This window comes from Rhinopithecus roxellana, chromosome 20 (assembly GCF_007565055.1).
Source record: "Rhinopithecus roxellana isolate Shanxi Qingling chromosome 20, ASM756505v1, whole genome shotgun sequence".
NCBI lineage: Eukaryota > Metazoa > Chordata > Mammalia > Primates > Cercopithecidae > Rhinopithecus > Rhinopithecus roxellana.
Genome location: NC_044568.1, coordinates 69,496,645 through 69,509,278, shown reverse-complemented (window position 1 = coordinate 69,509,278; position 12,634 = coordinate 69,496,645). Strand labels below are relative to the sequence as shown.

Genomic DNA, 12,634 nt, shown 5'->3' with positions numbered 1-12,634 from the left:
ACCCAAAGCCAGAGTGTTACCCAACCTGTGTGAACGATAGGAACACGGGTGCTGGGGGAGTAAATGAACATTACAAGAAGGAACCACTAAAAGAATTCCTAACTTGCAAATTCTCACTCAATGGGGTTGTTTTTTTTTTTTTGAGACGGAGTCTCACTCTGTCATCTAGGCTGGAGTGCAATGGCATGATCTCGGCTCAATACAATTCCTGCCTCCTAGGCTCAGGCGATTCTCCCGCCTCAGCCTCCCAAGTAGCTGGGAATACAGGCACCTGCCATCATGCCTGGCTAATTTTTGTGGAGACAAGGTTTCACAATTTTGGCTAGGCTGGTCTCGAACTCCTGACCTCCGGTGATCCACCCGCCTCAGCCTCCCAAAGTGGTGGGATTACAGGCGTGAACCACCGTGCCCAGCCTCAATGGAGTTTTAAGTAAACAAGCAAAAAATGACAATGCCTCGCTCTGTAGCCCAGGCTGGAGTACAGTGGCGCGATCTTGGCTCACTGTAACCTGCACCTGCTAGGCTCAAGTGATCTTCCCACCTAAGCCTTCTGAGTGACTAGGAATATAGGTACACACCACCATGCTTGTCTAGTTAAATTTTTTTTTTTTGTAGAGACAAGGTCTCACTATGTTGCCCAGGCTGGTCTTGAATTCATGGGCTCAAGTGATTCTCCCACCTTGTCCTCCCAAGGTGCTGAAATTACAGGTGTGAACCACTGCACCTGGACTGACAGACAATTTTTAAGGGAAAATTATCTTCTAAGAGTCTTGACCCAAAAACAGCAGACAGAGAGAGGCTTACCGGTGTGCCAGGAGGCTGGGCGTGCACAGGCGTCGGCTGTTGCTGCGACGACTGAGGGGTAGCCACAGACGGGGGCTGAACTGGGGTTTGAGGCTGCGGGGTCACCTGGGCCTGGGCTGCTGCTTGGACTGTAGGGGTGCTCTGCGTTTGGGTAGCACTGGGCACTGAACCAGGAGTTGGGGTAGGAGTCTGCCCGGAAGACGACACAGGAGTTGATGGCTGAGTGGGAGCTGCTGGCTGGGGAGGAGTCATCCCAGGTGGTGTTGTGTGCTGGAGAGATGGCATGCCAGCAGCCGTGGAAGCAGGAGGCGGTGTTGGGTGCAATGGTGACTGTGTCACTGGAGGGCAAGGCAGCTGGCTGGCCTGAGGCCCCAGCATGTTGAGAGGGTTAGGAAGAGCAGCACCAGGCACCTGTCCCTACCAGAAATGGACAGAGTATGTTAAAGTTATTTCCCATGTTTGAAAATGTGACAAAACATTTGAAAAATTAAATGTATGACTTTTTTTTCTTGTTTTTTTTGAGACAGAGTTTCACTCTTGTCACCAGGCTGGAATACAATGGTGCTATCTTGGCTCACTGCAGCCTCTGTCTCCCGAGAAAAAAGCCTTTCTCGGCTTTTTGAGTAGCAGGGATTACAGGTGCCCACCACCATGCCCAGCTAATTTTTGTATGTGTATTTTTATTTTAAAATATTTATTTATTTATTTTTTGAGACTCCGCTCTGTCATCCAGGCTGGAGTGCAGTGGTGCAATCTCGGCTCACTGCAAGCTCCACCTCCTGGGTTCACGCCATTCTCCTGCCTCAGCCTCTCGAGTAGCTGGGACTACAGGCACCCGCCACCACACCCGGCTAATTTTTTGTATTTTTAGTAGAGACGGGGTTTCCCATGTTAGCCAGGATGATCTTGATCTCCTGACCTCGTGATCCGCCCGCCTCGGCCTCCCAAAGTGCTGGGATTACAGGCGTGAGCCACTGCGCCCAGCCAAATGTATAGGAATTTAATCACATTTTCTTGGGAGTATTCTGTTTGTGAAAATTCACTGAGCTATATACACTTGTAACGTGCACTCTTCAACAATGATAAAACTATACACATTTCTTATAGTCTGATTTATATAATTAAAATAACCATTGAAACTTATGGCTTAAACAAATACATCTACAGCAGTCCCCTCATATCCACTTGGATACATTCCAAGACCTCCATTCTTGGAATGCCTGAAACCGCATATAGTACGGAACCCAGTATTTACCAAGATTTTTTGGATCTCACAACCAAGGTGGACACTCAGTGACTAACAGGCGGGTAGTGTCTACAGTGTGGAAATGCTGGACAAATAAATGATTCATATCTCTGGTGGCACAGAGTGGATGGTGAGGCAGTTCATCATGCAACTTGGAATGGCATTCAATTTAAAATCTTTTTTTTTGTTGTTTTTTAAAGACAGAATCTCTCTCTGTCAGCCAGGCTGGAGTGCAATGGCATGATCTTGGCTCACTGCAACCTCCACCTCCCAAGTTCAAATGATTCTCCTGCCTCAGCCTCTTCAGCAGCTGGAATTACAGGCATGCACCACCATGCCTGGCTAATTAATTTAACACGTATGAATTATTTATTCCCAGAATTTTCCATTTAATATTTTTGGACCACAGTTGACCACAGGTAACTGAAACCTCAGAAAGTGAAAAGGCAGATCAGGGGGCTACTGTACATTGACCCAGCCTGTAAGCTTCATGTTCTATAACATGTACCAAGTATTCTTTAACATTTTCTAAGCTTAGCTTAGAAAAACGTATTTTTTTTTTAAGTTGCTTCTTCCCTGGGGACTATAAAATAAATAAAAATAAGAAAAAGTTATTGACCATAAATATATACATCCATAAGTACCCTTAACAATTAAAAATTAAAAAACATTCTCTCTGAAACACACAGACACACACACACTTCGTTACTGAAAGAGAACTGTTCCAGTGTAGTGGTTCTATACTGGGCAGACACTTCAGAATTATTTGTGAACATTTTAAAAATGATTCTGAATCACTGTTCTAGAGCAGGGGTTGGCAAAATACCAGGGCCAAACACACCAAGCTGCTTGTTTCTGTAAATAAAGCTTTATTGGCACACAGCCAGCTCATTTATGTACCATGGCAGCTTCTGCACTGCAAGAACAGAAGTAAATGAAAACCAAGACTGAATGGCCTGCAAACCTGAAAATATTTAGTATCTGGCCCTTGACATGATGTTTGCTGATCCTTGTTCTAGAGCAATGAAATGTTACGGAAAATTAAGATTATTTAGTGAGGCAATCTAATATATAATAATGACTTATGCTGCATTACTTCACATTAAAAACTCAAAACAAGGCTGGGTGCAGCAGCTTACGCCTGTAATCCCAGCACTTTGGGAGGCCGAGGTGGGTGGATTACCTGAAGTCAGGAGATCGAGATCAGTCTGGCCAACATGGTGAAACCCTGTCTCTACTAAACACACACACACACACACACACACACACACACACACACACACACACACAAATTAGCTGGGTGTGGTGGCACGCGTCTAATCCCAGGCACTTGGCAGCCTTAGGCAGGAGAATCACTTGAACCTGCAGCTCTGAATCTGCAGAGATTACAAAGCCGAGATCGCACCACTGCACCCCAGCCTGGACAACAGAGCGAGACCCTGTCTCAAACAAAACAAAACAAAACAACAAACTTAAAACAACAATTTTATCTTTTAGGGAGGATTTGGTTTGTTTTATTTATTTATTTATTTATTTTGAGACGGAGTCTTGCTCTGCCGCCCAGGCTGGAGTGCAGTGGCCGGATCTCAGCTCACTGCAAGGTCTGCCTCCTGGGTTTACGCCATTCTCCTGCCTCAGCCTCCCGAGTAGCTGGGACTACAGGCGCCCGCCACCTCGCCTGGCTAGTTTTTTGTATTTTTTTAGCAGAGACGGGGTTTCACCATGTTAGCCAGGATGGTCTCATCTCCTGACCTCGTGATCCCCCCATCTCGGCCTCCCAAAGTGCTGGGATTACAGGCTTGAGCCACCGTGCCCAGCCTGGTCTGTTTTAAATATGTGTATATTTTGTATACAGTAGCAATCATATGCACTACAACAAAAAAGGAAAAAAAGGAATAAATGGAAAATCATTTTCTTCAGCTCTAGATTGAGAAATTAAAAACATTCAACAAGAAGAGAACTACTGAAATGATTCTATTAGCTTGACTTCACCTGGCAGTGGAGACAGGCCAAAAGATACGAAAGCCAAATCACCAAAAGTGAATTCATGGATCCTTCTCACTCCCTTTTTAAAATTCTCATGTCGGCTGGGCGCGGTGGCTCAAGCCTGTAATCCCAGCACTTTGGGAGGCCGAGACGGGTGGATCACGAGGTCAGGAGATCGAGACCACGCTGGCTAACCCGGTGAAACCCCGTCTCTACTAAAAAATACAAAAAACTAGCCGGGTGAGGTGGTGGGCGCCTGTAGTCCCAGCTACTTAGGAGGCTGAGGCAGGAGAATGGCGTAAACCCGGGAGGTGGAGCTTGCACTGAGCTGAGATTCGGCCACTGCAGTCCAGCCCGGGTGACAGAGAGAGACTCTGTCTCAACAACAACAACAACAACAACAACAACAACAACAACAACAACAAAAATCCTCATGTCTCTCAGAGTCACATTAAACTTAGAATTTAAAATACACAAACAAAAAATAGGAAAACAAAAACCCCAAGATCAAAACACAAAAGCATACAAACCAAAAAATGTAAATCCATTACCACTTTTGCATATAGTTAACTCAGAGAGGATAAGAGAAAGTCCAAACAAGGTAAGGACTATAAAACAAAGGTGGGGAAAATAAAGAGATGCTGATACACAGAAATGAAATGTGCATTCTGGAATTTTAATTTCCCCGAAAGAAGACAGGAAAAAAAAAACAAAAAACAAAACAAAACAAAAAACCTTAAAACGAGAATTTTATCTTTTAGGGAGCACGGTTCCCAATGGGGCACAGTACCTGTGACACGCCTGTTTGGGCTGGCGGCTGCCCCATGCCCACACTCATCGCCCCGCTGGATGGCGGGAACTGGTTCTGTGGCAGAAACTGGCTCTGAGCAGGCGCCTGGGCCATCATGTTGTTGCTGTGTGCACCCATCATGTTTGGAGGCTGAGGCATTCGGGAAGGAGAAATGGCCATCTACAAGACAACAAGCACCACCAGAGCTGTAGTTCCAAAGCTGACAGCCAGAGTTTTCAAGGTGAGCCAGAATGATCCAAGGCCTCACAACCCCAGAGGATGCCAAGCACAGGGCTCACATCCTGCCCTTCCTCATGGGAGGAGATCACCACTTGCTAAAAACTCCCGGGCTCCTGGGTACTTTACACACGTTCTCAGGCAATCTCTCAAATGAGCCAGCTTCAAAATGTCCTCTGAATAGAAATCAATAGCAGACTATAATTTAAAATTTAAGACATGCCTGCCTATGAATTCTCTAAAGTGTTTAGAAAGCAGCCTCGGAAGAGCGAGCTCTCAGTCAACAGATGCTGACTATTCCCTGCTGGCCACGTATCTGAGGCTGCCTTCTCCAGCCTTGGAACTCCCACATTCTCACAAAGCCACACATTCCTATGAATTTGTTATTCCAATAAAATAACTAACAGTCGGCCGGGTGCGGTGGCTCAAGCCTGTAATCCCAGCACTTTGGGAGGCCGAGAAGGGTGGATCACGAGGTCAGGAGATCGAGACCATCCTGGCTAACACGGTGAAACCCCGTCTCTACTAAAAAAACACAAAAAACTAGCCGGGTGAGGTGGCGGGCGCCTGTAGTCCCAGCTACTCGGGAGGCTGAGGCAGGAGAATGGTGTAAACCCGGGAGGCGGAGCTTGCAGTGAGCTGAGATCCGGCCACTGCACTCCAGCCTGGGCGACAGAGCGAGACTCCGTCTCAAAAAAAAAAAAAAAAAAAAAAACAAACAAACAAACAAAAAAACAGTCAAATAATTCTGTGTAGTAATGAAGGTATTTTTTAAAGGAGAGATGAAAGAAATAAAGCAAAACCCAAATTCAAAGGAAGAACCACAGGATTCTCAACTGACATGAATTCTGCTGCTTAGATAATGTTCCATGTGAGAGGGAGGGCTATCTGCAGCACAGCTAAAGAGAACACTTACCCCTGGCACTGAGCCCATGCTGTTCATCTGGACAGAGTGGTTCATTGGGGAGGCTGCACGAGGTCCCATGGGTGCTTGTGGCAACTGGACGTTCCCCAAGGACATGGGGTTAAACGAATTCATCCCTGTAAATGTACCCACAATAGTTCATTAGGAAAAGCACCCACAGGAAAACAGAATTACAACTTGCTAAAAAAACTCTAAGTAAAATAAGATGGAACACACAGGCAACAGAAAACTGAAAAGAAATCACCCAATTAATCAGTGAAGATGAAGAAGGAACAAACTTCTCTACATCCAGAGAAAATGGCATCAATGTGGGGGTGGTGAGAGTGGCACGGTGAGGAGTTCGAGGGAAGGACAAGGACATGAAGGCATAAGGTTGGGTAAGAGAGGAACAAGTAAGCGAGACATTAAATGAGGCTGAGGTACAGCTGAGCCAGAGGGCAGAGAGCAGAGTACCGAACAAAGTATCATAGCAACAAAGAGGGTGAGGAGGTGCCCTGAAAGGACAGCACCCCCACAGTCTACAGAAGAGATGAAGGTTTCCAGAGACCAGGGCAAGCTTCTGTGCACACCCATACCTAATGCCTGGAGCAGCTGGTGCCCATAACCGAGGCTTCCCAGCTCTCTGCTGGGTTTACATTCATTGTTCGAATCTGTGCTAAGACTCCAAACATTCTTTTAATTTTGCAAGCACTTTAAGCATTAAGAAGTGCCCAAGGGGCCGGGCGCGGTGGCTCAAGCCTGTAATCCCAGCACTTTGGGAGGCCGAGACGGGCGGATCATGAGGTCAGGAGATCGAGACCATCCTGGCTAATACGGTGAAACCCCGTCTCTACTAAAAAATGCAAAAAACTAGCCGGGCGATGAGGCGGGCGCCTGTAGTCCCAGCTACTCGGGAGGCTGAGACAGGAGAATGGCGTGAACCCGGGAGGCGGAGCTTGCAGTGAGCTGAGATCCGGCCACTGCACTCCAGCCTGGGCGGCAGAGCAAGACTCCGTCTCAAAAAAAAAAAAAAAAAAAAAAAAAAAAAAAAAAAAAGAAGTGCCCAAGGGTCAGCCGTCCTGAACCCTAGCCTTGTGTAGTTTACAGGAGCACCATATCACTGAAAGACACTCCACAGCCAATAAGTGTCTCCAGACTGTGGTATCTAGTTCCTTCCAATTTATAACAATACTCTGTAAACTCTGAGTCTAAAGAAGCACCAGTTCAAATGAGTCTTAGGACCAACACTAAAATCTGACAGAACCCTTTAGAGAATTTCTGGAAGGTGTTGCCTTAGCACTGCTTTAGTCATGAGAAGGCCCAAAGGATGACTCTCACGGAACACTACCTTCAACGACTACCTAGAAATGGTACCTTCAAATAACTGAGTGCCAATGCAGACCAGGAAGACTTTCCAGGGAGTCTGTAATGTAAGCTTCCCCTCTCCTTGAGAATTTTTTTAAACAAAATGAAAAACAATTACTAAGGAACAGCATTTAAAGAAATCTGTATTTACCCAGATGTGCTAGTAGGGAGGTTGCTAAGTGCATAACCAGAAAACATCTATTCTAATATTCTGCTGGTAAACAGCAGACTCATCATACCCCACACCAGCAGCATCCTCCTATTTAGGCCCAAGTCCTGGACCAATCCCCAACACAGCATCCAGCCACTTTCCTGAGGCTCAATTTCTCTGACTCCTTGATTTCTTTCTCTTTTTTTTTTTGAGATGGGGTTTCGCTCTTGTTGCTCTGGCTGGAGTGCAGTGATGCAATCTCAACTCACTGCAGCCTCTGCCTTCTGGGTTCAAGTGATTCTCCTGCCTCAGCCTCCTGAGCAGCTGGGATTACAGATGTGCACCGCCATGACCAGCTAATTTTTGTATTTTTAATAGAGATGGGGTTTCACCATGTTGGCCAGGCTGGTCTCGAACTCCTGACCTCAAGTGATCCTCCTGCTTTGACCTCCCAAAGTGCTGGGATTACAGGTGTGAGCCACTGCGCCTAGCCTGACTCCTTGATTTCTTTCACCCCTCAAATCTAGTCCATCAAAACAAGTCCCTGATAAGTTTTTTTCCATAATATCAGCTTATCTACCATGTCTTTTCCAGGATGCAATACAAATACAACTTTTTTTTTTTTTTGAGACGGAGTCTCGCTCTGTTGCCCAGGCTGGAGTGCAATGGCACGATCTCGGCTCACTGCAAGCTCCGCCCACCGGGTTCACGCCATTCTCCTGCCTCAGCCTCCCAAGTAGCTGGGACTACAGGCGCCCGCCACCTCGCCCGGCTAGTTTTTTGTATTTTTTAGTAGAGATGGGGTTTCACCGTGTTAGCCAGGATGGTCTCGATCTGCTGACCTCGTGATTCGCCTGTCTCGGCCTCCCAAAGTGATGGGATTACAGGCTTGAGCCACCACGCCCGGCCCGAATACAACTTTTAAAATGATCTCTTCTACCTTCCCTCCCAAACTACTCTGTAAACCACAATAAAGCCTCTTTCCTCAGAGTCTTCTGGATAATGTCACCACCTTGTTTCATAACCTGGAAAAATGTCCTCCTCCTTGGGTCTCAATAGTCAAGAGCTACAAGGTTTTCAAATGCTCCCTGCACCAAAATAAAAATCACTGCTTCAATCAACCAAAAACCATAGGCTCTCTCCTTTTTTTTTTTTTTGGAGAAGGAGTCTCGCTCTGTCGCCCAGGCTGGAGTGCAGTGGCCGGATTTCAGCTCACTGCAAGCTCCGCCTTCCAGGTTCACGCCATTCTTCTGCCTCAGCCTCCCGAGCAGATGGGACTACAGGCGTCCGTCACCTCGCCCGGCTAGTTTTTTTTTTTTTAGTAGAGACGGGGTTCCACCGTGTTAGCCAGGATGGTCTCGATCTCCTGACCTCGTGATCCGCCCGTCTCGGCCACTCAAAGTGATGGGATTACAGGCTTGAGCCACCGTGGCCGGCCTAGGCTCTCTACTTAAGAAACTTTCAAGGTTGTTGAGACAGCTGCTGCCACCCCAACCTGGCACAGGACCTGTGTGTACACACTCTCCAGAAGTTGACATCCAGCCAGCTGGGCTTAACCCCTAGGGCCAGGAGCAGCCTGTGCTGTCCCCACGTCAGCCTCTGCAAGTGCTCAGCAGTCTAGGAGTGTCTTGCATGCCTCTCCTTCTCAGCATTTAGAAGCACTCCCTCCCCACATCTAGAGTGCTTCTTTCTCAGACTCTTCCTAAGAGTAATGTACCATGCCCCCTTCACCATCCATTAAAAAAATAAAAAGCTGGGCTGGGAGCAGTGGCTCACAACTGCAATCCCAGCACTTTGGGAGGCCGAGGCAGGCAGATCACAAGGTCAGGAGATCAAGACCATCCTGGCCAACACGGTGAAACCCTGTCTCTACTAAAAATACAAAAAATTAGCCGGACGTGGTGGCAAGCACCTATAGTCGTAGCTACTTGGGAAGCTGAGGCAGGAGAATGGCATGAACCCAGGAGGCAGAGCTTGCAGTGAGCCGAGATCGCGCCACTGCACTCCAGCCTGGGCAACAGAGTGAGACTCCATCTCAAAATAAATAAATAAATAAAATAAAATAAAATAAAATAAAATAAAATAAAATAAAATAAAATAAAATAAAATAAAATAAAATAAAATAAATAAATAAATAAATAAAATAAAAAGCTAAGGCTGGGTGCAGGGGCTCTCATGCCTGTAATCCCAGCACTTTGGGAGGCTGAGGCAGGTGGATCACGAGGTCAGGAGATCAAGACCATCCTGTCTAACACAGTGAAACGCCATCTCTATTACAAATACAAAAAATTAGCTGGGCATGGTGGCGGGTGCCTGTAGTCCCAGCTGCTGGGGAGGCTGAAGCAGCAGAATGGCGTGAACCCAGGAGGCAGAGCTTGCAGTGATCCAAGATCACGTCACTGCACTCCAGCCTGGGCCACAGAGCGAGACTCCATCTCAAAAAAATAAAAATAAAAATAAAATAAAATAAATAGCTAAATACTGCTTCTTATCTCTTGGAAGATCTTTCCTATAATCTCCAAACTTCATACTATAAACAGATCCATACTACCTACAGAACTGAATTCTGCTCATCAGCAAAAAGGAACGGAAAGAAGAAAGGACTAGAAAGAAATATACAGGGGGAGAGGAAAAAAACAGTGAAAGTTATGGCTGTTGAATGTTATACTAAAATATGATTCACAGCAAATAGTTCAATACCTTGAGAAACTTGCATGCGATTCACTGGCAGGGACAGAGGTCCATCTATGGTGGCAAAACAAAAACAAAAACGAAACCACCCTAGTTATTTAATATAATCCTTGATTCAGGAATAGGAAATTTCTTATTAGGACTTCAAACTTAAAAGGGAAAACAGGCAATAGGTCCAAAGGCACGTGTGTTCCAATGCCAGAGCACCCTGTAAAGGGCCTTCCCAAGAGAGAAACTCAGTGTCCCAACACGGCCTGAGGCAGGTGGTCAGGGCCACTGCCACATCAACAGCTTCCGCAGTGCACGCATCAGAGATTCTAATTCTCTGTTCTTAGAAATACACCCCAAACACGAAGGAAAACCAAGGAAACAGGATAAGGGATGGCAGAAGGAAATAAAATGCTTACTTGGAGGTCTCACAGGTTGTGCCTGTGGAATCACAGGGGGCTGAGCCCCCGGGGCTGGTAAGGCTGGCTGGTTCCCCAAGATGCCTTGTTTATGTAAACGTGACCTCCGTTTTTCTTCTAGTTCTTTTTGTATCTTGTAGATTTTCTCTGCTAATAAGTGATAATACTCATCCTAAAAAGCAATAATATTTAATATGAAACAGTTAAAACTGTAAAAAGCAACTGAATGACCTGTGTTGTAGGTTCTAACTAATCAACTTCTTCATTGAGTACACTGGCAAAAGTGATATACCAGAAGCCCATATTCGTGCTAAATTCCCAATGACTTTATAGGACATATCAAATAGTAGGTACTAAATACACGTTCCATTTCATTCAAATGAACTTTTGAATATTCACTGATGCTAGCAATATTACAACACCACCTACTGTGAAAAATATATCCCATGGACATAATGTAAATTTATATAGTCCATGCACTAACGTAACTAACCATGTCTTATCCGGGAAGTCTCCTTGGCCAGTGGCCTCAAGGTGAGGAGTTTCTCCCAACTACACAGAGTCCACAATTTCTAGATAACAAAGCAGACAAATGCAATGCTGTCTAACTACAGATGCTGTCGAGGCCAGAGCACGGTAAGCAGCAACCTACCCTGCTGTTGGCAGACTCGTACATGTCCCCTTCCACTTTCTTAGCATAGGCTACCAGGTTTTCCATGCGGCGATCCTTTAGAGCTGCGGGATCAGGTGTTGGGAAGATGGCTTGGACGCTGAAAGGATAACACATCTATCAGACTACTTTTTTCTCCTTTCTTCTTTTTTTAAAGACATGGGGATTCGGCCAGACGTGCTGGCTCATGCTTGTAATCCCAGCCCTTTGGGAGGCTGAGGCGGGAGAATCACCTGAGGTCAGGAGTTTGACATCAGCCTGGCTAACATGGTGAAATCCTGTCTCTACTAAAAATACAAAAATTAGTTGGGCCTGGTGGTGGGTGCCTGTAATCTCAGGTATTCGGGAGGCTGAGGCAAGAGAATTGCTTGAACCCGGGAGGCAGATGTTGCAGTGAGCTGAGTGCCATTGCACTCCAGCCTGGGCGATAGAGCGAGACTCCGTATCCAAAAAAAAAAAAAAAAAAAGATACAGGGTCTCGCTCTGTCGCCCAACCTGGAGTACAGTGGCATGATCATAGCTCATTGCACCCTTAAACTCCTGGGCTCAAGTGATCTTCCCACCACAGCCTCTCACGTAAGAAGGGAGGTACAGGTGCACACCACCATGCCTGGTTAATTTTTAAATTTTCTGTAGAGATAGAGTTTTGTTATGTTGCCCCAGCTGGCCTGAACTCCTGGGCTCAAGCAATCCTCCCGCCTCAGCCTCCCAAAGCACTGGGATTATAGGTGGGGGCTGCTGCACCTGGCCTGAAGCTACTCCCAACGCTGTCAAATGAGCACTACAAAATCAGGATCATGTATCTCTGGTGACAATACACTGCGGGAATGCCAAGACTCTTTTGCCCAGCATATCAATACATGAATGAAGTAACTCCCTGGAGACAATCCTGACCTATCAACGTATCTACACATCAAACACATTAATATTTTGCTATTAACATGTATGTGCTGGGTCATTTCCAGAATAAAACGATTTTTAAATCCCCGATTTTTAAACTACTTACTACTAAAAAAATTTGATCAAAATAGGAACGGAAAAAACTCAGGGAATATAAGTCTAGTTCATTTAAAATAACTAGCTCAACAAAGTTAGGCTTGGTGTGGTGGCTCATGCCACCCAGCAGCTTGGGAGGCCAAGGCAAGAGGATTACTTGAGGCCAGGAGTTTGAGACCAGCCTGGACAACATGGCAAGACTCTGTCTCTCTCTAAGTAAGAAAGAACGAAAAAAAAAAAAAGAAAAAAAAGGGCCGGGCGCAGTGGCTCATAATCGCAGCACTTTGGGAGGCTGAGGTGGGCAGATCACTTGAGGTCAGGAGTTTGAGCCCAGCCTGGCCAACATGGTGAAACCCTGTCTCTACTAAAAATACAAAAACTAGCTAG

General features: G+C 46.0%; 1 protein-coding gene across 2 annotated transcripts in view; it reads right to left on the bottom strand.

Annotated features, from left to right (window-relative positions):
• Nucleotides 1–12,634, bottom strand: part of CREBBP (CREB binding protein) — a 162,457-nt gene that overhangs the window by 48,279 nt on the left and 101,544 nt on the right. The window contains exons 9-14 of one of the 2 annotated variants that reach the window (XM_010376035.2): nt 11,234–11,351; nt 10,582–10,753; nt 10,184–10,228; nt 5,980–6,104; nt 4,827–5,006; nt 805–1,221 (exon numbers count right to left, since the gene is read on the bottom strand). In XM_010376035.2, the coding sequence (XP_010374337.1) occupies nt 805–1,221; nt 4,827–5,006; nt 5,980–6,104; nt 10,184–10,228; nt 10,582–10,753; nt 11,234–11,351 (1,057 nt within the window). The remainder of the gene's footprint in view (nt 1–804; nt 1,222–4,826; nt 5,007–5,979; nt 6,105–10,183; nt 10,229–10,581; nt 10,754–11,233; nt 11,352–12,634) is intronic. The other variant, XM_030924411.1, reaches the window with a different exon arrangement.